This window comes from Ambystoma mexicanum, chromosome 9 (genome assembly GCF_040938575.1).
Source record: "Ambystoma mexicanum isolate Mex_15411 chromosome 9, UKY_AmexF1_1, whole genome shotgun sequence".
Taxonomy (NCBI): Eukaryota; Metazoa; Chordata; class Amphibia; order Caudata; family Ambystomatidae; genus Ambystoma; species Ambystoma mexicanum.
The window spans coordinates 176,174,757-176,202,670 of record NC_090931.1 but is presented as its reverse complement, the minus strand read 5'-3'; the positions used below and the strand labels follow the sequence as shown (position 1 = coordinate 176,202,670).

Here is a 27,914-nt window from a genome sequence, read left to right as displayed (position 1 = left end):
TTTGTCATTTTGGGGATTGATGTTACATCATGCCGCAATGACATAACTGTAGCCCAAAGAGGTTCACAGAAAACGTTTTAAATTTGAAAAGATGATGTCTATCGGCCACACGTCTCAAGATGTTGAGCTCTAATCAGAGGGTGTTTAGAGAGTGCACAGTTTCAGCCTGCATCACCAGCTCAGAGCATCATTAATGATTAATGAAAAGGGGTTTCACACTACTATGGTCTGAATTGCAAGTAGATTTTGTAAGGCCTGTGAGGAGATCAGCAAGGGTAAACAGGTACATGTTAACGGTCGATTTCTTAATGTCTAAATGGGTGGAGTACATTCCAGCTCCGAACTAAGTGCGCTAACGGCAACCACTTTACTTGTGAATCATTTTTTTCAAGATTTGGTTTACCTCTAAGAATAGAATCAGACTGTGGAAGTCATTTCACTAGTACAGTAATAACAAAAATGTGGCAAACCTTGGGTGTGAAGAGGAAGCTACGCATTTCTTACCGGCCCTTTTCAGGGAAAGTGGAAGGGTAACAGATCGATAGTTGACATGTTGAAAACATTTGTAGTTGAAGCAGGATCTAGTTTGGATTTGCGGCTTTCTTTGGTATTAATGGCTCTCAGGTCAACGCCCTCTAAATCAACAAATATCAGCACCCACGAAATGTTGACGGACAGGAAAATGGTTTTGCCGCAACATTTGCTCTACAGAACAAATGAACGGGTTCGTGTAAATTCATCCACAATCCATTAATATGTGGAAGAACTGAGAAAGCACTTGCAATATGCTTTTGCATTTGCGTAGTGAAATTTGGAAAAGGTCGCTGACAGTACAAAGTCATATTATGATAGGAAGACATCTGTGAGAGAATGAGATACGAGACCAGGTCTATAAAGTCAACTGTGGGAAAGGCAAGCATAAAAACTCAAATTCTTACAGCATGAGAAGGGCACTATAGAATTGTAGTTAGGATTTCACCTGTGGTCTGCAGAATTGCGAGAAAGGAAGGAGAGTTAACAGTAGAACAATTTGTCCATGTTAATCAGATTAGGCCCTTCCACCCGAAACATGAGGTGAAAAGGCTAGAGCGAATTAAGACTAGCAGGGAGTGAAAAATGTGAGGGTATGAAAAGAAAGTGCTTACCTATTACATAGGCTTACCATAGCAGGTGAATAGGTGTAAATAGTTTGAAGATATCAAAATGGGGTTTGAAGGGATAAATGGGGAAATATGTATAAAATTAGTGAACAAATATATAAAATCAGTAACTAAGAGAAAGGGGGTATTGTAAATAGGTAAAGGCTTAGTTAAGTTGCATTATTTTATCAGATGTGTTAAGATTGGTTGTGTTTGAAACAGCTGCCTGAAAAAGTGGCGTGTTCAATTAGCGTGTTTAATTTATGTTATTTTCAGATGGTCCTAAAGAGAGGTCCTTGCTGCATTATATGGTATTTGGTGTATAATGTGCAGTTCTATGCATAATTAAGTTTGATTTCAGACATCCAAATGACAAGGGAAAAGTAAATGGATTGATGTGACTAAGTAGTCTTTCCTTTTACTCTAGAACAATAATTGTTTTCCCGTTAGCGCTCTGGGAACTAGAGTGCACCGGATCGCTGGAGGATGCCACTGGAATGGAGTCCCCTAGAAAACATGGACCTAAAAAACAGGTGAAGATGACCCCAGAAGAAGTCCCACCTACAGAGGATGGAAGTACACTTAACCAAGAACAGTCTCCTGAACAATTTCTGACTACACTTTTAATCATTTTTTAAATTATTTTTACAAACTGATTTTTACATCAGACTGAGGCCAGTGGCACAGGTGTATGAACTTATGGTTTTGAAAATAATATCTTCCTGTAATGTTTTATTTAAAAACTAATATTTTAAAAAGGTCTACACATAAGAGATCAATTAAAAGAAAAGGTGAGCAGAAGATGGAAATCTAAGATTTAAAAATAAACCCATCCTAAAATAAACAAAAAGGCAGTGATTTTGGTTGTGTACCAGCAGAAAAATAAGGAGGGTATGTAGCGAAATGTAATCGGCAAATGCTTTTCCCCCCATTCTGAATTTCATCAAGGGTAGCTCCACATTTCATCATCCACATTTTAGTAAAGATTTGAATTTTAACTAGGGCCAAGGTTTTAAGACGGATTTGTAAGGCTCAAGCTGTGTGGATGTCAGCATTATATTTTAACTTTAATCATTTGTACCGCGCAAACCATGGACCCGTAGGCTTAAGGGCACCAGGACAACATAGAACATCCAACAAGTCAAAAGATAACTGCAGAGCATAGCAGAGGAACTAAAGGGGAGAGAGTTCAGTTGAAAAGCAAAGTTTGTAATTTCATCCTAAAGAGCCCAGTCAATTTTAGGACCTCAGCTCTGAAGGAAGTCCATTCCAGGCTCTTGGAGCCGCATTCAAAAATGCTCCTTTACTGGCTTTATTAGTGTTACACTTGGGTAATGTCAACTGATCAGTATTAGTAAGCGCTTACACCCCTTTATTGATCTCAAACAATAGGCTGCAACAATCTATTTTTGCACCCACTATCGCCCTCGCGATAGTCTCAGCATTAGATTGAGTAATAAAGGGACAGATGAGTCGGCGCTTGATGTAATAAACTGAAGATTACACAAGGCTACTGATATGAGCTTTCATGTTGAGCTGTTGATCAAGAACACCCAACGCTTGACCTTTTGGACAACAATATTGGTGTTCTCTAAACTAAAGCCCACATAAACTGGTCCCAGTTTCCTAATCATGTTCGGGGTACCCACTACCAGAAGCTCAGTTTTCTCCCCGTTTAAAGCAAGGTTGTTCTGAACCATCCAGTTTTCAATGAGGTTATATACCTTGAGGTGGAGTTAGTCTTTATCATGGGTACCCGTGAGAGGGATGAGGCACCGAGTATCATCAGCGTAGTACGTGAACACTATACCATTTTGCTCAAGAAGCGTGAAAATTGGAACTGTGAAGATGTTGTATACAGACCGTGAGATACACGCTCCTTGCGGTACACCAAATTCTAGAATAATTAATTTTTTAGCAAGAACAGAGTATTTGTAATGGGTCTGTAACTCAGCGGGATATCATCCGGTAAACCTGTTTTTTTTGAGGATGGGTGTTATCCATGCCTTTTTTAGACCCATAGGCACAGTTCTCTTGGAAAGAGGCATAGACAAATTTGCAAATAGCATCCAACAGTGTGGAAGGACAGGATTTAATATTAACCGCTGAACATGGATCTCCTTTACATGTAGTTTTAACATGTTCTATAATTTTGGCTAGTTCAGCTACTGTTATAGCCGTGAACCTGAAAAGAGGAATCGGGGGATTATTTACTGGGGTAACATTGTCCCTAACCCCCAAGGATTTATTTTGATTTTCTATTTTTTGACACTATCAAACTTAATTTTATAGAGTTTACTCTGCATGGCTTCTTGAATTTTACACCAAGCAGTGTCCTTGATTATTAATGCCAGTGTCCTGCCTATACAGGGATTCCTGTTCTTTAATTTTGAATAATTTTTGCAGATTGTGCATTCTGAATTCTAGCATTAAGGCTATTTTTTTGCATGAACTATAGCCAATTTGTAGTCTTCAGCTGCTTTTTTGTAGGCTATGCAAGTGGAGAGTGATTGATTTTCCAGACATAAAAGCACTTGAGCATATGAGTTTTACGTTTTTCGTATTCTTCTGAAAAACAAGTGTTCCTATTAAAAGCAACTTTTGGAAAAAATTTTTAATGGCGCTAGAGAGTTCGAGAAGTTATCAAAGGAAGAAACAAGAGTGTTAGAGAGCTCCTCAGGTGATTCTAGGTTAGCTATATTCGCAAGTTTAGAACTAAGAGGGGTTCAATGGATCGAGTAAGAGTCCTCCGATTTCTAGAAACAAACTCTTCCTTATGCAGGCTGTTAGGGAGAATTCTCAGAAATGTGCCAATTCCCTCCACCTTAGAGACCCCCAGCAACTTTGCTGATTTTGAGGACTTGATTTTTTTTTAACCTGGGGAGACCCTTTCCCCCCATTCTCTCATGTATTTTATTGTGATTTTGGACACTGCGTTTCTTTTGATTGTGGAGTCTGACAAACTCCATAGGCATCATCTTTTACATTGTGTCACACAGCACCTTCAGTGCAGTGACACAGGGTAGTCTTCCAGATTACCCAAAGGTTTAAATACCTTCTCTGGGATAAACTACTGTTTCCCAGAGCAGTAAAGTGAAATTGACTTTACTTACCATTGTAACTTTCTAATCCCAGCACACACCATCTTACAATACGGTGCTGGAGTTGTTACTTTGTATTCCCTAAGTCTAGCTTCTCATGTAACATTTTTAGGTTACCCTTTCCTCACTGAATGACTGGTGCCAGTGCTTTACCTTCAACTACTGTGATGTGCATTCACCAAGGGCAGCGTTCGCAGCTGTTAAGCAGAATTGCATGCAGTACCCTCTGGGACCACCACATACAATTAGGACTACAGGTGTAAGCAAAACCAACCTTTGGTGTAAGTCTGTTGTACACAGTTTGTGGTAACAAGCTGAGCAGCCACACTTATGTCAAGAGGGAATGTGAGCAGTAAATAAAGTTACACAGAGGTCTTACAATCACAGTGGCTCAAGTAGACACTCAAGGTTTCCTGGTAAAACACTTAAAAATGTATTATACAATCATCTAGAAAACATTCAGTAGAAGGAGAAAAATTATACACAAATATACTTCAGCGCAAAACCAATACGTTACTGAATACATTAGGCTCCCCTGAAATAGGAGCAAACAGCATTTCAGTTATTTAAATGGAAATACAAAGGAACAAGTTAATAGAATAGATCAAATACTTTCTTAGGCAGTGAAAATAGTTTCAGTTCACTAGAGGACTCGATTCAGTTCAATAGGCCTAGGCCAAAGTCAATGGGCTAGTGTCTTGGATAAAAAAGAGCAGTTCTTGTGATAAACAGTAAAGTCTTTGCCAAAGTTCTCAAAAAGTATTTTGTATGAAAAATAATTTGTTGGGTCACAAGCTGATTAGGCCTGCAAGTTGGGAAAGTTCAGCAAACTTTCACTGCGAGAGGTACATTTTTTCAATCGGGTTGGCACAGTACCTTAATATGAAGATGCAACTGAAGACGTTGGGTCCTGGCAGTTCCTGCAGATCTCACTGTTCCTGAGCGGCAGTTGTGGGGACAAGAGGGAGGACGTCGGGGGGCTCGTGCACTGCACAGGATCGTTGGAAAAAAGAGGACAAAATGGGAGTCACTTCAGTTACAGTAGCTTTAATTCAAGCACACTAGCTGGTGGCCCTCTCCCTGGTTAATCCTAACCAGCTTCGAGAATGGTATCCAGGTGGTTTAAGCGTTGATTGGTCCCACCAACTCAAAGGAAGAAGTCGTCATTGAAGGGGTTTCTCTGTCGAGATGAACTTGGCAATTCGGACCTGCAGCAGGGCTTCACCAGTGAAACCAACGGTCCAGGAGTTACAGCAGCCGTCCTTTCAGCTCGTCTTCGGGTCTTTCGGTCCAGTGGTCGACTGCCTTCCAAGTCCATAGACTCGCCTTTTATCCAGTTTCCTCTTTTTCATTCCAGCCTAGCTGTCACTCACCCAGCAGGGTGGCTGTACTTGCCGGACAGTCAGCCAGCCAATCACGCCAGAGTGCATTTGGGTCTCTTAGGAGAATAAGCATAGGGAGTTTCGGGCACCGCCCTCACTTCCTGCCAACCCCAGACACTCAGATGCCAAGGGCGGCCTTCAGTCCTGAAGCCCACCAAAGGAATACGAACAAAGGACCCAAACCTGGTTTGGCGCACAGAGAAACACTAGGACCTTGCCAAAAAGAAATTGCGAAAAAAGACTGGGACCAGTTTAAACAAAGGGGCTTAAGGCGCCATCTTGAAAAACACGGCTCACGTGATTTTTAGCTACCGGTGTTGGCGGTTGGGAAAAATCATGGTAGTTTATTGTAAAACCGCTGCCAGCAGCCATTTCGAGAGGAAAGGTTAGCATTCGATTGCTACATGAGTTTTTAGACACAGGGGATACTAGGTAACCCCTCCAGCACTCTATAGGAAGATAGTGTGTGCTGTGTCTAGCAATTTAAAAACACTAGTAAAGTCAATTTAACCTGACATTCTCTGGGAAACAGTAGTTTATCCCAGAGAAGGTATTTAAACCTTAGGGAAGTCTAAAAGACATCCCTGTGTCAGTGCACTGAAGGTGCTGTGTAACATGAAAAGATGATGCCTATGGAGTTATCAAACTCCATAATCAGAGAACATAATAGTAAAATACACATCAAAATACATGAAAGTGGGAAAAAAAGGCTCACTGTCCAGGTTAAAAAAAAAAGTCCTCAAAATCCAGCAAAGTTGCTGGGGGTCTCTTAGGTGGAGGGAATTAGCACATTTATGAGAATTCTCCCCAACAACAGCTGCAGTAAAGCACCCAAGGGTGCCATTTTTGTCAAAATGGCCCAGTCTTTTTTCGCAATTCTTTGTGGCAAGGTCCTTCTTGAGATTTACTCTGCGCGCCAAACCAAGTTTGGTCCCTTTGTTCGCTTTGCCTTTGGTACGACTATTATCAGATTTCAATAAAGTGCATCAACTGTACTCTGGTCCAATGTCTCACAAATCAATTAATAAAGGTAACCATCAATAGACATAGTAGGAAAGCAGTTGGTTAGAATAATTGGCAGAATACTGGCCCTACCGTTTGGACAATTCTGTGTGGAGATCACCCCAACCTGGGCAACCTGTAAAATAAAGATACACTAAAAGCCAAGTCCATATATCGTTCAATTAGTCTCATTTCCTTCTACAGTGTTTCTACTACCCCAATGTACCTGAATAGCAGAGTTCAAAGACAAGTCGTCGACAGATCCTTCTTGAGCGGCTCCCTTTGAAGCAGGAGCCACAGATCGTCGAGATCCCTCGAAAAAAGTGAACTCTGCATCGAGGTGGCAGCTTCGGTTCCAGCAGTGCTCGTCGACAACGGAGCAAAGACGTCCTGCAAGGAAGAGGCATGCGGGGCACCTCGATGTCGATAGTTCAGGACCGCAAAGTGTGTGTGAAGAACTGTGGCCCAGCTAGTTCGTCGAGTCGTCTGCCGTCTCTACGAGCTTTGGGTGGTGGGAAACCCACCGGCGGGTGCTCCTCGGCGTGTCGACGGCCTGGCCTTCTCTGGCGGGATAAGGCGTGCGGTGGTGCAGACGAGCGCATCCGTGAATCAACAGTCTTAATCAATGGAGCGTGCGGCTCCAGTCGTCATTGGCACGGCGTCCAGCAGTCCCCTCTTCTGGGCAACACGGCTTCGACGGGCCTCCAGCGGTTATGCAAACCTGCGAACCCTGCTCAACGGCGGTGCTTCTCTTCGTTCTCCTCGGTGGTCCCAGTCTTTGGTCGGCAGCCTGTCGAGGGTCAGACTTCTAGGGAGCTTCAGTGAAGGTTAGCAGTGCTCGATGGTCCCTCGGAGCACAGGAAGAGGGTGCCTAACCAGGTCCTCTTGGATCGGTCTTGACGGCTTTCGGCGAAGGGAGACAGCATCCAACCTTCTTCAGGCTCAGCTTCGAGATCAAGCGTCAGTTTCAACTTTAGCTTCTGAACGAATTCTAGCAGTGAGAGGCCCCCAGATATACTAGTTGATCTTCCGTTCATTCTGCTGGGTCACACTCAGGCAACCAATCACTCAGAAGGGCATTCAGCAGTCAGCCAATCAGGCATACAGTGCATTCAGGCCATTCTCCTCCCTCTCACAACAAGGAATGTGTATTGGGACAAGTACCCAGCCATTCAACACTACATTCATACCAGTTTCGAGCAGGGCTGTCTCAGTCATTGTGTCAAACACCAGAAACCAGACATCCACAACAAGTGCATATTGGTCACACACTCCATTCACCCAGGTCGCACCCAGAGGGTGTACCCACAACAATCACTGGGAAAGCTCCAGTCTGGCCTGGACTTAACAACACCACCATATATGGAACTTCCACCCAACAGCCAGTCAGGGGGAAGGGACAGACCTGGGGCTTCCCAAGACTTTGGGAAAACAAGATAACAGGCAATAGAAAGCAAGAGGCCACAGGGGCCATCTTGTTTCCGATCAGGAATCCATTGATTCCAAATGGCAGGGCCGGGGTATCCCAAAATGGAGGATAATCCGAGCACCTGTCAAATTCAGCATGGAGCTGCCACCAGCCCATACCCTGCTCTGTGGGCCACACACAGGTGCCCAAAAACACACTAGGGGCTCAGGGTTGTACCCCCACCCATGGGTGCCATAAGGGTATCCAATGGGTCTGTACACCAAACCAAAAACAGGAAGAGCTGCACTGCCAGGAGTCCCACATGGACTCCTGGGCAGAAAACAATACAGAACACAAATGAATAAGGACTACAGGACAAGGACAGGGAGGCCCTGTCCCTCCAATGCATTTCCAGCATCACACCAATCAACTCCACAGTAAGCCACCTGAACATTCTCTCGGAGCTGGTTGAATTTCCAGAGTTGCTACTGAAACCGTATAGCCAGGGAGAGAAACACCATATTGTGTGCGTTGCTTTTAAGTTGGCCAAGAGCTCCAGGAAGATCCTCCGGACTCCAAGAAGCAGGACTAGCCGAGCCTGAGCCCCCTCAACAGAGGGGTACCAGAGAAACAAGGGAAGTCCATCTTGACAGCCAGGAACCACTGTGTTTCTATTTGTGGTAGTCGCGAGGAGCTGAAACACCAAAGTGCCGTTTATTTGAAGATTGCCAGTTGCGAGCGGTGACCATCCCATTGCAGTGCAGGAGTCCCCAGAAGCAGAGCTGCACAGGAACAGACGTCACCTGCTGCACTTTTTCTTCAATCCAAAAGGTACTGTAAAGTCAGAGAACTTCGCTCTTATTGTAGAGTTGCTTGCATCTTCTACTACTCGCAATCCTAAACAGCTTGTGGCCCTACACAGATTCTTTTCTTCAAAGACTTCTAAAACATTGTGCAAAGATTTTTCTTACTTACCTACCAGAAGTGCTTCAGCTCATATAAGACTTTTGCCCATTGACTTGGGCTTAACCTGTTATACTGAATGACTCTGCTTAGGGGATCCAAAAGTATTTGCCTGCTTAAGAATATTTGTGGTCTCTTGTTTGTTTTAATAACATTTTCCTTTGACCACGTTCTAAGAGTATTCTAAATGCAACAGTAAGATATTAATGTCCCCAGCACCCTAATTATTGAAGTCACCTGATGGTGTAGGTTGTGACTGTGGGCCTCCCCAAAAGGGTCTTCACTGATTTAGAAGCTAAGAGTGTATAGTTTTGGAGTGTATTTGTGTGTTGCTTTTATATTGCTCCCTTCCGAAGAAGGCTTATTCTAACTGACTGATGAAATTAACTGTTTATTCAAGAAACCTTGTGTGTAAGTGTTTATTTGAATACTTGTCACTGTGAATCTCCAACTCCCCTACGGCTCACATGGACCCCTCTTGAGATAAGCCTGGCTGTTCAACATGCTACCAACTGGTGTTGTACAGACTTATACCAAAGGTTGGATTCCTATTGCCAGGTCAGGGTTGTTGTAGTGCACCCAAAGGGTACTGCATACAATCGTGCCTAACACAGGTCTTTAAATTTAATAGGAAATTCAGATTGTAACATAAAATGTATAAAGAAATTATACGACCACGGGCATGTGAGTACAGAAAAATCTTTAGTAGTAACATTAAGAGTATACACCCTCGCAATGAGTGGGTTCATAGATATTTTGAACGAAACCCAGATTGGACAACGCACAATCAAGGTCTGAAGCTCTACTATTAGATTCCTGTCCTAGCCAAAGGTTAAATTCACCCAATACTAAAAACCTGGTTTTGGTTTAAGAAACGTGAGACTAAGATTAGAAAGGGCAGTAGTAAAGTCATCCATAACAGCAGGTGGTCTGTATAACAAAAGAAGGTTAACATTGGACTCCACATTAGGGCCAATCTTGACCAATTTCAACTCTCTGCCTTCAATGGTTTGACATTTCATCTCCCAGATAGAGGGATGCGGTTTAAAAATGTATGCGACCCTTCCCCAAAGTCCTATCCTGTAAGCATGCTATAGCCATCAGGAATAGCCAGGCTCCGCAAAGGGCAGGCTGCCTACTGGCCCCAGGTTTCTGTAATAGCACAGATATAAATTTTCATACTTGTGATATGAGGCTACTTCGATAGCATGTTTAATCAAAGACAGTATTTAACAAAACCATTTTTTACTCCGATATGGGAGTGCCATTTGTTCACGGAAGAGAAACCAGGTGTGCGTTTTCTGGCAACAATGGCTCCTCGAAGAGTGAAGGACCTGTGTGATCAGAGAACTGACCGTCTTGGCCTATTAATTCCGGGGGACTGTAGTTATCTAACATAACAGGCGGAGCAACTAACCCTACCAGTTATGGATGTAGCATCTATGGGTTGGGTAACCACATCCATAAGTAAGGAATCCGGATTTATTTCCTCAGAGCTAACCGGGGCACAATTAGCAGCTGGAGTTACCTTAGAAAGTGTACCTCTCTCCCTATTGTTATTCACAAGATGCTTCTTGTGCAGCTATCATCGCAAAAGACTTTGGCAATCCCCATGGCGGGGAGCTTCCCACTTCCGGCCCTTCACAGATCGGTGTTGTCGCGCCGGCGATCTCGCTCCTGGTATGGAAAAAAATAAGTGCGAGAGCTACCAGGTGGACTGGGAGTTTTGGTTTCAGGGCCCAAGCCAATCAGATCACAACTACTTCTAAACCCAGTAGCAGGTTGCAGACCCAATATTACAAGCACACTTAATCCCAGATAAGCAGGGAACAAGATGAATTACACGTGGCAAAGATACCAAAAAGCTAAAATGGAATGCAAAAGCAATCAAACTGAAAGCATACAATTAAAATGCGTGGAAACAATTTTTAAAATAAGCTGCATAAAATACCGCGTAAAGCACATGCTAGCAAATTTGACCCTGCACTGCACCACAGTAATGGACTAAAATGCAATGAAAATTAAAATTAGCATATAACATTCCAAGACCCAATAACCTATTCCCTTACTGATATTCAATGCAATTGAGTCCACTGCTTAGGAGTGCAATGAGTGCTGGAAGAGCTGGAAATGTGGAATTAGAACTCTGGGCATTATCACAAATAGAATATTTTGAAATCTTACAGGAAATACTTCGCTTGTTTGAATTACAATGTAAATGCACATGTCATTCTGTGTAACATGTATATTTATAGCTTTTGATAAAGAACAATTCGAAAAGGTGATTTAGCATCAGTATTTATTCTACACTCAGATTTATTGGGTTGGCATGCAGAGAGATAAGCAGAACAAGCAGTTAAAAAAAAAAAGTTAGTCACTAAAAATAGAGAGGTTCTGAATGAAATGTTTCATTTACATGGTAAATGTATTCTGGGATGTAAGCCACAAGGGCTTAATGAGTTATTGTAGATAAGATCCCACAGCAGGGGAGGAGTTCATTAGTCAGAGTGTACTAAGTCCAGTCCTTGCTTAACTTTAGTGACCCTGGTAAAACAATTAGTCAGGGTTCTGGAATTCGTCTCACCACTAAAAAGATACCCCAATAAGTTTAACACAATATATTACCAAGCAAGAGCTAACAAAATACCACAAAAATAACACAAGATATCAAAACATAGCCAAAAAGATCTCTAACATGCCCCAATGACTACATAGAATGTACAGGGGGTTATCAATGCAGTAAAATGGCTTGCACCATGATGAAGCATTACTGAATAGCTGCCACCAACCTATTCCCCAAAACTAATGTACGGTGATATGATCACCCTAAAGCAAAAACAGGGTTCCTCGGCAGGAAACCCAATATCCCATACCTTAAAGTAAAAAGGGTTCTAATGGCAGGGAGACTTCTGGAGAAGTCCCTCTGACCATCAGAAAAGTCAAATCCAGAAAATCAGGCCAAACAGCAAAAGGTTGAGGGGCCTTAACAAGGGGCCCTAGAATCACACCAACACCAGGATTATGTCTTATACAGAGGCAGCAACGTCCTGGAAAGGGGGTTAAGTTTACATCAAGAGGACAAAGACAGCCCTAGGTCATGTGATCTTGGAGATGGGAAAGGATCACCTTTTATAACTAGTAACCTTTTATAACTAGTAACACTCCTTAATCCTTAAAACCAAAAGACCCTAAATTACATTTTGTAGAATATAGGAGGATGGTCATTACAATGCAGTGCCTTTTCTTAAGGAAGTTTCCATCTACCTCAAGGGCAGGTAGATATTGCTTTTTGAAAAGAGGACACTGTCCCAGCAAGCTGAAGTAAGTGAGTTTTACATTCAGTTTAAACCTGAGAAAGCCCCCACTTTACACCCTTCCATCTTCAATGCTTCAATAAGGAACAAGTTACTTACCTGTAACTGTTCTCCAGCATGGTTCTGGCATGGATTCACATGCTCATTAATATTCCCAGTCGCCTGGCTGAGAATCCTCGGTAAAGGAAAAAAAGAAAAAAGGAATTTCTGAACGGTCTTTCTCCCAATAACCAATCATTGAGCTCTTGGCCATACTGCCCGAGCCAATGACTGCTCTCCACCTAAGCCCCTCCTCTGGCAGCCATCTTCAGATTTGGTAGCACGTAAAGTGGCAGTAGGACCAAGAGAAGAGGTGCAGAGAGGCAGGCGAGAGGGTTTGCATGTGAATCCATGCCAGACCCATGCTGGAGAACAACAGTTACATGCAAGTAACTTGTCCCTTCACCAGCATGGGGTCTGGCATGGATTCACATGCTCATGAATAAAAATACATAGCAGTGCACATACAACCACGGGAGGTTGCAAGGCTCAACATTAGCATCTCTTAGCTCCTCACCACGCTCATCTTCAAGCGAACAGTTTGCGCAGCACTGCTTGGCAGACTCTGGACTCCTCCCTGGAATCCCCGTCGACACAGTAGAATTTCATGAAGGTGTGAGTCGACCTCCACGTAGCAGCCCTGCAGAAGTCCAGCAGGGGCACACGAGACAGGAACGCCATTGTAGCAGCGATTGCCCTGGTAAAATGGGCTCTCGGACGGCTGGGAGCAGTCGATTTGCCAACCGGTGACAGTGGGTGATACAGCCAGAGAGCCATTTGGAAATGGAAGCCTTGGACAGGGCCTTCCCTTGGTTCACAGGACCAAAGTTCTCAGAGCTGAGAAGTGTTCCGGGAATTCTTCGTCCGGGCCACATACAACTTCAGCGCTCTAGCCACATCCTGCGAGTGCAAAGTCTTTTCAGCGGGCGACAAAGGAGTCGAGGGAAAAAACACAGGCAACATCAAGGGCTTGTTTAGAGGAAAGTCTGACGGCACCTGGGTCATGAAGGAGGGGTGTGTCCGCAGCACCACCCTTGTCTCGTGGTAAGTCTGATAAGTTTGTTCACAGGAGAGGGCCTGCATCTCACCCACCCGTCGTGCAGAGGGGATGGCCACAAGAAAAGCTGTTTTCCACAACAGAAACTTGAGCGGAACAGAATGCATAGGCCTGAACTGGGGTGCCATGAGCCTAATAAGTACCACATTGAGCTCCCGCGCCCGGACCGGAGCCTTCACTGGCGGGAACGAGCAGAATAGTCCCTTGACCAATTCCTTGACCAACTGATGCGACCGCAAAGAGGGTCGTCCTGGGCATCTGGTATAGCGGGAGATAGCCGCCAAATTAACCTTGATGGAAGGCGTGAGCCAGCCCAGATTTGGCCAATGACAGCAAATACGGAAGCACCTGAGGGGCTTTGATCCTTAGCGATTCCATCTTCTGATAATGGCACCAAATAGCAAATCTATTCGCTATCGAGTCCGTTGCATTTCAAAGTAAACTATGCTCTAGCCTTGGCGAAAACTTCCTTGCAGTCTGCCAGGAGATCAGAGCCACCGAATTCTAGCACTGCAGGAGCCAAGCCTTCAGGTTCAGGGATCATGGTGAAGAATGGCGCCTCCTTCCCTGGCAAGAAGATCCACGACCACTGGCAGCTTGACTGGTGGGGACGCCGACATGGCGAGTAGCACCGGGTACCAGATCTACCTCGGCCACGCCGGGGTGACGAGGATCATAAGGCACTGGTCCCGTTTGAGTTGACTGATGACTCAAAGTAACAACGGCAACAGAGGGAAGAGATACAGAAAGAGGCCTTCCTAAGAGAATGGGAATACATCCCCATGCTCTCCTGATGGGGGAACCTGGTGGCAAACCTCTGGCACTTGGTGTTCGTCATCGTCGCAAACAAGTCGATCTGGGGAGTGCCCCATTTGAGGAACAGGTTCTCCACTAGGTCCTGCAGAAGCTCCCACTCGGGTCAAGAGCAAAAGCTCCCTGCTCAGAGAGTCACTGACTGTTCTTTACTCTGCCAGATGAAACGGGATGAGGACCATCCTCTGGTCGACGGCCCAGTACCGTAAGTCCTGCGCCTCCTTGGAGTAATCCAGGGATCTGGTGCCTGCGCTGTTTCCTGATGTAAAACATTGTGGTGGGATTGTCTGTGAAGATCCGCCTTGCCCTTGAGGGACTGCAGGAACAATTTGAGGGGCCAAAACGCCGCCTGTAGCGCCAGAACATTGATGTGCAATGTCTTCTCCTCCGGCAGCCACAGGCCTCTTGCGTGAAGACATCTGGTGTGGGCTCCCCATCCTTCCAGGGAAGCGTCAGTCGTGACTGTCTCCTGGTCTGGTGGGGCCTGGAAATCCGTGCCTCAAGTCAGACGGAACCCCTCGTCGAGTGTGATCTTGTCCTGGAAGCTTTCGGACACCTGAATTCAGCGGGCAACAAGGAACTCCTGCAGAGCGCGCATCCGTAACCTGCAGAGTCAGATGAGATAAATGCATGACATGCCGAGCAGAGACTTGATGGCCCTCGCCGTGGCTAACTTCAAAGCTAGCAGCCGTTGCAACTTGCCCAGGATGGCTGATATTCGCTCCTCCAACGGTGACATCAGGCATGAGCCAGGAATCCCAGGAACAGCGGGTCCTGCGATGGAATCAAGCAGAAATGTGCACAATTCAATGAAAACCCTAGATCCGTTAGTAGGCAGACGGTCCTTGCCGTGTGGTCGAGGGCAAGGTCCCTTGAACTGGCCTGAATGAGTGAGTCCAAGTAGGGGTAGATGTGAATCCCTTGCAGTTGTAGATGGGCCGCCACCAGCGCCAGGCACTTGAACACTCTGGGCACCGTCTTCAGCCCAAGGGGAAGGGCCTTGAATTGGTAATGCTTCCCCTGAACGACAAAGCGCAGAAACGTGGTGTCCCTTAAGAATGGGGATGTGGAAATACGCATCCTCCAGATCCAACGACGACAAGGTCTCCCTCTTGTTGCTGTTAGAGCATGTGTTGAAGAGTGACCATTCGGAACTTCTGGAACTTAATGTATTTATTTAGTCGTTGCAGGTTGAGAATGGGCCTCCAGTCCCCGTTCTTTCGCACGAGGGAGTACCTTGAATACACTCCAGAGCCCCGGAGTCGCTTTGGAACTAGCTTTATCGCCCCTTTCTTTAGCATGGCCCAAACCTCGAGCAGCAGCTGAGCGACGTGGTTTTCCTGTTGGGCCACTGTTGGAATTTGGGGACACTTGGGAGTGTCCGTGGGTGAGAGCATCCAGCACCCAACGGTGGGTGGAGATGGTATTCCACACACTGAAAGTCTGCCTGCCAGCCGGCCTTCCACCAGGGTGAACGGGTGGGGACCCGACATCCCAGATGGTTCATTCTTGCTTGGAGGTCAACAGGCTGCCTTGGGATCCCTGGCGACGACCCCGAAGGCCTTGGGGCAGCCCCTGTTGGTTTACTGGGCCGCAGAGCGGGAGGAGAGGTGTGGGGGTTGCGGCTTTGATAGTCATCGCTGCAGAGGAGATAACTCGCCTCCCCATCGCATGCAATTTCTTCCCCTCGCTGACCAGAGGGCTGGATGCTGCAGAAGACAGAGTCCGACAACTTCTTGGTCGCTGCAGAAATCACAGAATCCGGCACCTGTTGGGTCTGCAAGCACTTAATTGCGGAGTCTGGCACCCTGTACTTCTCTAAGCGGTCCCTCTTCGCCAGGGCCGTAGACTTGTTCTTCATAAGCAGCAGTCCTCCATCCCAAATGTCATCCAAGAGGGGACTCAAAGGATTGTCTTTGCCTCGTGGCGCACGCTAGTATAAGAAGGAACAAGTTACTTACCTGTAACTGTTCTCCAGCATGGGTCTGGCATGGATTCACATGCTCATGAATATTCCCAGTCATCCGGTACTGAAAAAAATCAGTTTCATTTCTGAACTGTCTTTCTCCTAACAATCACTGAGCTCTGGGTCATACTGCCCCAGCCAATGACTGCCTTCGCCGATATAGAAAACCCTCTTCCCTCTTCTCCTTAGGAACGAGCTGGATGAGCTCTGAAGCCCTGGAGATGGTGTGAAACAAGCCTATATCGTCGGGCGGTGAAGATCCCTGGGGGGGGGGGGGGGGGGCTCGGAAGAGCAGCAAGGAGGTGGCAGGTGAACTTTCCTCTTCTTGGCCAGTGGTTCCCCCGTCGGCACTGGCGCCGTGGGTGGGGCCGTCGTTGCAACAGGCATCCTTGTCTGGATCTCCGATGCCAGAGTACGCAAAGCTGAGAGAATGTCCATCAAGATATCTCCAGGTGGCTGCTGAGGCGGCTGTGCCAATGGAGGGGGAGGTAACACCGGTGTCTGGGGCATAAGCTGGCCACCCAGACCCTCAACACCCTGCTATTCCTCAGTTTCCTCGTCGCCTTCATAGTGGCCCTCGCCAGAATCCTTGCTGTAGGGCCCGCACCCGACGTTCCTCTCCCCCTGGATGGTCTGGAGACAAGTAATGTGCCTGGAGAGCTACTAGGGCCCCCCATTCTCTGCGATCAGAGGGGCTGGTTTCGGGGAAGTGGCTGGAATCTTTTCCAGTGTCTTCTCTATGGGCTGAAAAGAGGACTCCCTCCTGGCTGGCAGGGACACTCGCCTTCGGGGTTGCGTCCTGCGGATCAGCCACGGCGGCCTTCGTGAGGGACGCCATCACCCCTTCGATGGAAGGCTGGGCCTTCATCGTATGCACCTGGGCCTTCATGAACAGGACAGGTCCCTGGTCCTGCCTGGCCTTGGTCAACCCTGTGGCCTTCTCCTTAGGGGAGGGTGGGGTGGGGGTGGGGGACGACTTCCTTTTTGACGAAGATCCAGAGCGTTGGCTGGTGATCGAAGCCGCTGGAGACGCAGTACTCGCCCTGACCACCGAGGGGCCCATCGCAACGGCGCTCCTGGTAACGGTGGACTCGCGGTGCTTAGCCTTTTGGTGGGCCCCAGTGGCCAGTGCACCCTCAAAGGTCTTAGAAGACCACTCTGCTTTCTTGGAAGCAGGGTAGGCATGCTGCTGGGACCCACCCAGAGCAGGGGCCTTGGCCTGTAGCCATTCCTTGAGCCGCCTATGCTGATCCTTCAGCGTGCAGGGCACATCTCCTGACAAAACGTACAGTCTTCCTCCATGTGCATTGGGTCCGGGTACAGGCAGTAGAGGCACTGGGAATGCTCGTCTGAGAAGACATTCTGTAAGCCGCAGTCGGAACAAATCTTGAAAAGTGGGGCTGAATCGTTCTCCTCCGACATGTCCACACGGTGTAGGCCTTGAAGAAACATCTGGAATCCTACATGACGAACCTCAATGAAATTGGCCCTTGAGGGGCGTTAAAGAATCTGAAAACCGGGTCCTCGTTAATCAGTAGGTAGATCGATGGAGCACAAGGCTCGATTGACAGAGTAAAACTCTTCCAAAGAGCACAAAATGCAGTAAAAGCTCGAGAGCTATGCACGAGGACTCAGGAACGTGCAATGAAGATGGCTGCGGGGGATGGGGGGGGGACTTGGGTAGAGTGCAGTCATTGGCTGGGGCAGTATGACCCAGAGACCAGTGATTGGTTGTTAGGAGAACAGAATTTTTCTTTACTAAGGATTCCCAGCCTGACAGGGAATATTCATGAGCATGTGAATCCATGCCAGACCCCATTGCTGGAGAAGCCACCACCCTCCTCTGGAATGAGCTGGAAGAGCTCCGATGCTCTGGAGATAATTGTATGGAACGAACCAGTATCGTCTGGCAGTGAGGATATGGCCGGTGGCGACCCGAGGTCTCCCATCTCACTGTCGTCCATGACAGGCATCGACCAGCAGCTGGGGCGTAGGAGCAGAGCCAAGGCATTAGTCGTCCTGAGGCCCTCCGTCGCCCTCCTAGACAGCATCATCACACTCATCGGCTCCCTCGTAATAGGGCTCGACTCAGACGTTTCTCTCGTCGGCACCCTCCTCCTGCATGGTCTGGAGGTAGGCTAGTTCCTCCTCCTCAGCCGAAAAGATATCCGTGCCCTAGAGGACTTCAGTGCCTCCCCCACTTTCTTCACGTACACAGGGGACGGTCTTGAGTAGATAACAGGCATCTTCTCTATGGGCTGGAATGAAGACTCCCACATGGCAGGGAGGGACACTCTTGCCTTTGGAGGGGCGCCCTGCGGAACAGCCCCCACAACCTTTAAAAGGGACGCCCCCAGCTTGATGGAAGGGTCTGCCTTAGTTTGCTGCACCTAGGCCTTCACGGTCAGGCCAGCCTTGTCCTGCTTAGCCTTCGTGGTCCCCCCAGACACTTTATCCTGCTTGGCCTTCTCCTTGGGGCTGGCTCGGAGGCCCAGTCCCCTTTGGCCTGCTCTGTTGAGGGAGGCCGGATGCTGTACCCCGTTTGATCTTCTCCTTGGACGCCTCTGGGGCCACCTTCACCTTGCCTGGGTGATCAGACTTCCTCTTGGATGAAGATTTGAAGCGTTGACTGGAGACGGATGCCATGGTGATGTCGAATGCGCCCGGGCTGAGGACCCCGCCGCAACGGTGCTCCCGACGGTAGTGGACTTGTGGCGCTTGGCCTTTTGTTGGACCCCCACAGGAGGGGCGCCCTCAAAGGATTTAAAAGCTCACTCGCCTTCCCAGCACCAGGAGAGGCATGCCTCTGGGAAACACCCTGTGCAGAGGCCTTGGCCTGAAGCCACTCCAAGTCGTTTACACGGATCCTTCAACGTGCAAGTCAAGAGTTCACGGCAAAACGCACAATCTTCCTCCTTGTGCGTTGCGTACAGGCACTGGGAATGTTTTTTGTCCATAAAAACATTCCGCAAACCGCAGTCGGTGAAAAGCTTGAAAAGAGGGGGAATCCTTCTCATCCAACATGATCCACGTGGTGTAGGCCTGAGGAATCTTCTGGAAGGCTCCACGAAGAAACAAGACTTAATTCGCCCTTGAGGGGTGCTGAAGAATCTGAAAAACGGGTCCCCGTTGAATCAGAGGGTTGATCGATGGAGCACACAGGCTCAATTGACCTAAAAATTTAGTAAAACTTCCAAAAATTGAAAATAGCAGTAAAAGCTTGAGAGCTAAGCACGAGGACTCCCAACACTTGAATGTGCAGTAAAAATCTGAAGATGGCTGCCAGAGGAGGGACTTAGGTAGAGGGCAGTCATTGGCTTGGGGGGGGGGGGGGGGGGGGCAGTGTGACCCAGAGCTCAGTGATTGGTTGTTAGGAAAAAGACAGTTCAGAAGTTAAACTGATCTTTTTCTTTTACAGAGGATTCCCAGCCCGACGGGGAATATTCATGAGCATGTGAATTCATGCCAGAACCCATGCTAGAGAACTCTAGCTTCCATTGCAGTAATATGAGAACTCATCAGAAGAAATGAGAAAAGAAAAATCATTTTGTGCCAAAAACCGCAGGTGTTAACCTCATGGAAGGGGTGTAGAAGTTCTACCTGGCCCCAAGACACTTACCGCAGGCCCTCCGGCCCAAGAAAGCCGAGGTCACCATAGTTGACACTGAACTTGAAGTCGTCTGTGTAGCGGTTGAAGGTGATGACCTTGCGCTGGGGGTATGGTGCCATCCGCTGAAACAGAATGCGCTTGTTATGCTTCAAGCTCTTGCTTTGATCTTCCTCCACCTCACGGGTAAATTCGACCTACAGTGAAGGACATATTCAGGAGAATTTCAGGGTAATGAACAATACTGAAGCCACACTTTTGCATGGGATGAGTTATAAAATATTACATGAAACAGATTCAAAATGGTGCGAAGATTACGTTATAAAAACAAATACATTTTTTTTAAAGACAGAAAAAGAAATCACACCCAAGAGTGTTTTACACATTCTACTAGAGACTGAAATTGGAGCTACCTACAGATCCAAGAACAACTCACTGAACATTTGAGCAGAAGGTAAAAATCCATCACAATGCACGTTATGCATTGTGTGCCGGGAGGATGGCTCAAGGGTAACATGCTTAACTTCGAAACAAGACAATGCAATGCTAGCATGGGTTCAATACCGTATCCCATGCTTAGAGGCTGCACTTCAGCATGAAGTAAGAGATAAAAAAAGCAATTGATTTTTGTTTAATACTTTAGTGGGGGTGTTAAGGAGGTTTTCCTAATGTCCTCGCGGTTAGACTTCTAATGAATCCCATGTGATTACCGCGCTGCTCATAATGTCGACAATTAAATTGCATACACCCATTATGGCTTGTGCAGTGACTACACAGATCACGCTTGGCCTGCATCCCCTGCAACCACCTCCCCCCTACCCACTTACCTTTTCGGCAGCACACAATGAAGTGTGCCGCCGTCTCTCCCCCCCCCCACCCCTGAGCCTGCAGCGTCAGTTCTCGCCCACTAATGTGGGTCTAAACTGGCATTACAGGGTCCTTTTCTTTTTCCCCTCGCTCCCCTCTAATGGAAGCTGGGGACACCCGCACAACCCCTGCTCCCATTAGTCTGTTGGGAGGAGGCGGGGAGGGGAGGTGGTCGTCATTTCATTACCAAGCAAAGACGCATTAATGAAATGGTTGTAATTTGGGGCCGAAATGTTTGTACTGTTCCCATATAGCTATCCTAATGGTTCATTGGTCCGCAAACTTTAGTATTAGTATGTACTACTCATGGAACCTTGGTAGAGTGACAGAGCAGTCAGCCTGATCATAAGAGGAAGATGTGAGCTGTGGGTAAGTACACTGAACCCAGTTAGTACAGTAGTCCAAGAAACACACCAATAAATTTATATTAAAATATATATGTCTTAAAATACTTAGATCACTTAATCAACATACATAGGAATACTTATAAACATTGTTCAAAGGCCAATGCTTAGTTGATAATTGCTCGCTGTACAATTGTTACAGAGTTTGACACTAATGATAGTTCCATCATCGGTACGAACACGCACTCCCGCAAAGACAAGATAGAGTAATTGTATTCAGTTAGCAAAACCACATAAAGTCTTTTAGGAAGAAAAAGGGTTGGTTAGTCCTACAGTAGCAGAGCTTAACATTCTAGAGGCAATTTCTGAGCAAGCTAACGCTTTTAAAGTCCAATCCCCAAATCAGTTCAGAGGGCTCAAAGTCTTACAAAGCAGCAGAATAGCAAACGTTCCTGTGGATAGTTGGTCTCCAGGATAAGATGCTAGAAGAGCCAACAACGTTGGAGACCATGTTAAAAGGACTCGCAAAAGGGGCACAAGCCAGCAGCTTGGGTCAGCGGTAAGCGTGAAGACCCTAGACACCTCTTTGTGCACTCCAACAGTCTGGAGCGACTTCTTGGTTTAAGGTAAGCAATACCTTTTCACCCCATAGTGCCTTAGCTTAGAAGAAAAGTTTGTGGCTGGATTTTCCTCGGTGTAGCAGGGACAAACCCAGTCTCCGGGATCATCGGTATGACGAGAGAACGGTCCGACAAGGTGGTCTCGGCAGAGGCCCCTCGGCACGGATATCTTAAGCTTCTCTGGTCAGTCTGCGGTTTTGGCACCTTTTTCTCTCAGCACCAAAGGATGGTATTCGCCCAGTCAATCTTCTGAGTCCTGCCCTCTGGTGAGGGGACTTGGACGAGTCAGAATGTGTCCCTGGAGGTTCAGAGGGAGAGATGTGGCCTCTCAACTGCAATTGAGTCGGCGGTCTCCTGTTATTCGCGGTCTGCAGCTCTGAAAAGGCAAAGTACCTCGGGAGATGGCTCAAATTGAAATTAGCCTCAGGGCTGGTTGGTCACACCTGCCAAAGGGAAGGAGTCCTCTTTCAATTGGAAAACGGGGTCTGGACAGCAGTGGTCGCTTCACAGTGATGCAAAGGGTCTGTAGGGATCTCTGGTAGTCTTCGGTTACTTCAGTTTCTAGGGGTCGATTAGCCTTTCACCTGAGGAACCTCACCTATTAAGTTTCAGCACACACGCTTCTCCAATCTCTTAGCAGTTTACAGAAAGGGGTGGGTGGCTGTCCAATCAGGACAGCCAGCCCCTCCCACTCTCCCACAGTGGGCACCTGTTCCATTCAGGCACTGAGGCAGACAAAGGGTCAGGGAAGTGAAAAACTCCTCCCCCACTTCCTGCTTGCCCAGACACATTGGAGCCTAGGTGGGGGATACCCATGGATTCCTGACAAAGGCAAAACACAGACAACTCCCCCCTCCCCCTGCTAGAAGAGTAGAAGGGCTAACAAAGGACAACCACGCTAGAAATGGCAAAAAATGAAAATAAAGGAGCACTCCACATAAAATAGTGCGTGCTAATATCTCATAGTTTAACTTTTTATGAGGGATACAAAGTATCCCTCTATCCTCAAGAGCTGTAGTTACTTGAAGATAGTAAAATATCCTTAAAGGAGAGCCCAAAGGGTTCCCAGCAACACTGCCCATAAGGAGCTGCGTGCTGCAAAAGTAAAACACAGATGCCTTTAAAGAGATATGGAGTAAAGTAGACTCCATATTAAAAGTAAAACACAGAACAGAGTTCCAAAAGTCAGAGCAAATACGAATGAGTGGAAAAAGGATCCACTCATTCAGGATAGAAAGAAAAAGGTCCAGAAGTCTAACAGAACGTGCTGGGGGTCTCACTAGGAGAGGGGATGAAGCATAAGCATGATAAATCTCCTTAACAGGGGGTGATGGATCATTTCACCTAACAAGCTAATTAGCTTAAAAAGCACACATTCTGCTCGGCAATATCTACATCATCATCTTTGTCAAGGTTCCTTTGAGCTAATTTTCAAACCCATAATGTATTAGTCAGCATTGCTTAACTGAAGGTGCACTTCTAGTGATGGTCCTGGGTAGTTCTGTGGCTTGTCCACCCATTTCAGCTACTCACTTCAAGTAGAAGGGATTTTCACATGCTTTATTTAATTTAAGAGTCAGATTTGGGGGGCAGGGACAACACACTCACCTGAATGGGAAATACAGCAGCATCACGTACAATGAATGGTTTCACTTTGAAGGCTTTACTCAGAGCTGCAGCTTGGTACACTGCCCCCATCGCAGCTGCCTCATCCGCGTTTATATTCTTACCCAGCTCCTCCCTGGAGAAACAGATGAGAAAGACAAGTTACTGCCGACACCAATAGGTTCAATCCGCTTACCCTCACCCCATAAAGGCCTCCAAATCATGACCTTCAACACTAACTTTCCAACAGCCTTCAGAAGAGCCTCTTGGACCTTGGGAACCCGTGTGGCTCCACCTACCAGGATCACCTGATCGATCTCATCCTGCAGCAAAAGAAACAGGAGAAAGCATTTGTCCAGAGAAGGCAATGCGTGTGAAAATGGAGCTGCTTAAGGAGTTTATTCACCCAAATACAGAGATCCAACTTCTAGTACATGTTTGTACCACTCAATATAGAGCAGACAGACTTCTAGGAGGGAGAGAGGGCTGTAGGAAGGTGCAACGAACTTGTAGCATAGTTATGGTCCAATTAAACACTTACATACTTAGTTATGTACACATCATGGTTTATTATATATGTACACAGGTAAAGAGAATTCTTCAGAAAGTTAAGTATTATCATTAGCAATTACCACAATATAAAAATCAATACAATATGTCTGCTCAGTAAACCAGTGTAATAGGCTTTTAGAATGGCAGTATGCAATTCAAGTTAATTAAAACCCACTTTGTAGAATACCATCACCTAGTCTGTTTCCGGAATACAGTTACACTACCCACCTGAACAAGTGAGCACCTTTTCAACACGTTATTTTCGATAGAGGTTCTAAAATAGTAGACAATTCTAAGGTAATTAACAACTTGGCAATTACTTTTCAGCAAGACATTGTGTAATTCAAAGGGTTGTGATAATGGTGCCGTGAAAAAGTCGGCAAGTAGGTGACTTTCCCTGCACCTTCCCCCTGACCCCCCAAAAAAATGTTACCCACAATATTTTAGGAGGGGTATAATTATAGATTATCTTGATCCTAGAATAGTTGGTTAAAGTGTTAGATTGGGCATTTTTAGGGAAATGTCGTCACCTGGAAGCCATTTTCATGGCGACATAACTGGATACAATTCAAAGGAGTGTAGGAACTTTGCATTATTCCTGAAACAGAATTTACAGTTACTTGTAATACTGTTTCGAATAGTAGACAATTCAAAAGGTAAGAAAGAACCTGGTTTCAGATCCTTATGACCAACACAAGGTAGGTTATTTAGCAATCTTTACACAGAGCCTAGGCTTTAGGAGCCTTTCCCTATCGAGTTCCGAGTCTTTAAGGGTCCGATTGCAGGTCAAAAAAGGCAGGCACAAGCTGTAGAAAAGGCAAGAGTTCCTGCAGAATTCTTCTGTAGCAGTTAATTAACAGTTCCTGTAGGTAAAAGGGTTCAGGGACATCGTAGGCGGCTTCCGGAATGTGTTCCAGCGTTAGGCCTGGGCGAATATGGATGTGCAAACTCAACTACACAAATTACCTACGCCCCCACCCCTTCTAGCTACACAGGAGCAAAAGACAGACTCCAGGCAAGTATTACCTTGAATCCCACAGTACCCTGGGACCAATGAAGATGAACACCTTCACTATGCAGACCTGGTCTCCTGTTCCTTGGTCGTGGTGACAAAAGGAGGGTATTTCACAGCAGTAGTCAAGAATGGGACTTCCAGAAGAGCATTCTTGGTGGTCCAACGAGGATCTGCGTTTTGGTACCTTTTCAAAGATGCCAATGAATAACTGTTCTTGTCCGAATAATTTGCCTTGCTTGTTCGGCCTAGCACTCTGGTCAGGGGACTTCTGGAGGTCCAGCAGGAGTCCAAAGTCTGAGAGATGCGTTCTTTGGAAGACGATGCACAGCACTCAACCTCGAGGTCCCAATGTATCGACGGTTTGCAGCCCAAGAAGATTACAGCGTGCTGGGGGGTGTCTCGAAATGCAGGTCTTTAGACGGATTGGTCCCACCAGTCCAAGGAAAGGAGACGTCCTCTTTGGGTATACGGTCGCATGGAAGAAAGGGTCAGCACAGCAGTGGTCACCCAGCAGGCATCTCTGGTTGCTGGAAGCAGCTACAGGAGACTTTTCTTCCTCATCGGACTCAGCTCCAGTGGTCGACTTGTCTTCAGCATCCAGATCCAGGACATTTACACTAGAAGACAGTCAATCAGCACTCATGCTACATTCAAACTTTAGGGGGCGACTGTCTAGTTGGAACAGGTTTCAGGCAGGCCAAAAGACAAAGGACTGCAGAGTTTGACTGCTCCCTCGTTTCCAGTCTTCACAGACACTGGAGCCTCAGCGGGCTTCACAAAAGATTCCATCTGAAGACAAAAGTCAAACCAGGACCTCCCACACCAAGGATGGCAGAAGGGCCAAGAAAGAACAAGCACACAAGAAATGGCGAAAGAAGAATAGTCACCATTTTGCCTCAATGGGGACCCCTTCCTGTGTATTACCGGGGCTGCGAGTACAGCCCGCTGGTGAAAACTAACAAAAGTCGGTAGAACACAGCCACTGCTACCAGCCATTCAGGTAGGCTTGTTACTTTAACAGAAACGTTACAGGAACAGTGAGAAGGAACAAGTTACTTACCTGTAACTGTTCTCCAGCATGGGTCTCGCATGGATTCACATGCTCATGAATATTCCGTCAGGCAGGGAATCCTCGGTTAAAGAAACAGTTTCAGTTTTTAAACAGTCTCTCCTATAAACCAATCACTGAGCTCAGGGTCATACTGCCCCCAGCCAATGACTGCCTTCTACCTAAGCCCCTGCTCTGGCAGCCATCTTCAGATTTGGTAGCATGCAAAGTGGCAGTAGGACCAAGAGAAGAGGCGCAGAGGGGCAGGCGGAGGGTTCGCATCTGAATCCATGTCAGACCCATGCTGGAGAACAGTAACAGGTAAGTAACTTGTTCCTACTCCAGCATGGGGTCTGGCATGGATTCACATGCTCATGAATAAATAATACATAACAGTACATACATATGCACAACCACGGGAGGTGGCAAGGCTCAACAGAAGCAATCTCCTACCTCCTCACCAGGATCACCTTCAAGCAAACAGGTTGAGCTGCACTGCTTGGCCGACACAGGACTCTTCCCTGGAATCCCTGTCAACCCAGTAGAATTTTGTGAAGGTGTGCGTCAACCTCCACGTAGCAGCCCTGCAAATGTCCAGCAGGTGCACAACAGACAGGAACACCGTTGTAGCAGCGATAGCTCTGGTAGAATGGGCTCCGACAGCCAGGCGACTGTCGGTTTGCCAACCAGTGACAGTGAGTGATACATCCGGAGAGCCACCTGGAAATGGAAGCCTTGGACAGGGCCTTCCCATGGTTCACAGGACCAAAGTTCACAAAAAGTTGAGAGGTTGTCCGGAAACTCTTTGTGCAGGCCACATAAAACTTCAGCTGTGTACTTCTTGATGGCCTGGTGGGATTCATCCACAGCCTTCCCGAACAGGTTGTCTCCGTCAAAGGGCATGTCCAAAACCCTTGTCTGGACCTCCGGTCTAAAGTTGGTGGCCTTGAGCCAGCCATGACGGCAAAGACAAATTGTTTTCCATCTGGCGGAAACCCATGTCCTCGATGTCCAGGGCCACTGTGATGGCATGGTCCACCGCCATCTCGCCTTCTTGAAGGATCTCCAAAGCCTCTACCCGCTTGTCATCGGGGAGGAAGTCCAGTAGCAGAGCCAACTTAAACCACAGCTCCCAGTCATATCTGGCCACGATCGCAAGGGTGTTGGCAGCCTTGACCGTCGCCACTGAGTAGATAACCTTTCTACCCATAGAAACTAATTTCTTCCCCTCGTTGTCTGGAGGGGGTGGAATAAGAAGACGCTGAGCTCGACTATTTCTTCCGGGCGGCCATTAAGACCACAGCCCAGCGATGTCTGAGACAGCAAGCACTTGGGGGCAGAGTCCAGCACCCTGTGTTTTTTCTCCAGCCGGTCTCTCTTGCTGGGGCTGTCGAGGGGTTCTTCAGCAGAGCCAACCCTTCATCCCAAACATCATCCAGGAGCGGGACCTAAAGAATGGTCTTCCTCTTCGCCTCCCGGTGCCGATACAAGAAGCCTTCCTTATTCCTTTCCTCCGGCATGTGCTGGAAAAGCTCTGATGCATGGGCGATCATTGCATGGAAAGATCCTACTTCGTCCGGCGGAGAGGCTCTGGGCGGAGGTCCCCCATCCAGTCAGTCATCTGTGCTCGTTGTCGCTGTGTCCGACTTAGTCTCCCTTGGGGGAGAGAGGGGTGATGGGTGGCATGGAAGCATAAGGTGCCTCCTCTTCTTGGCCGGCGGTTTCTCCCGGTGTCAACAGGGTGGCTGGAACTGGCACCGCGGGTGAAGGGGGCAGAGGGACTGCCCGCATCCTCCATCTCCGACACCAGTGTGTGGAGGGTCGAAAGGATGTCCAGCGAAAGATATTTAGGCAGTATCTGGGGTGTAGTAGCACTAGGTCCAGGACCCCCGTCGTCTTGGGGCCCCTTGTTGTCTCCATAGATGGTAACCCCTGTCGTCGGGCAATTCCCTGACGTTCCCCCTAGTCATCGCCCTCCTGGATGGTGTGGACGGAAATGATCTCATCAGCCGGAGAAATGTCAGTTGCCCGTCGCCTTCACCACTCTCCCCTCCCCAAGCCCCCTTTTTCAT

General features: G+C 47.1%; 1 protein-coding gene across 2 annotated transcripts in view; it reads right to left on the bottom strand.

Moving 5' to 3' along the window:
- HYOU1 (hypoxia up-regulated 1) overlaps positions 1–27,914 on the bottom strand; it is a 485,286-nt gene that overhangs the window by 191,434 nt on the left and 265,938 nt on the right. For both annotated transcript variants that reach the window (XM_069614392.1, XM_069614393.1), the window contains exons 11-13: positions 23,468–23,550; positions 23,231–23,363; positions 19,804–19,988 (exon numbers count right to left, since the gene is read on the bottom strand). In XM_069614392.1, the coding sequence (XP_069470493.1) occupies positions 19,804–19,988; positions 23,231–23,363; positions 23,468–23,550 (401 nt within the window). The remainder of the gene's footprint in view (positions 1–19,803; positions 19,989–23,230; positions 23,364–23,467; positions 23,551–27,914) is intronic.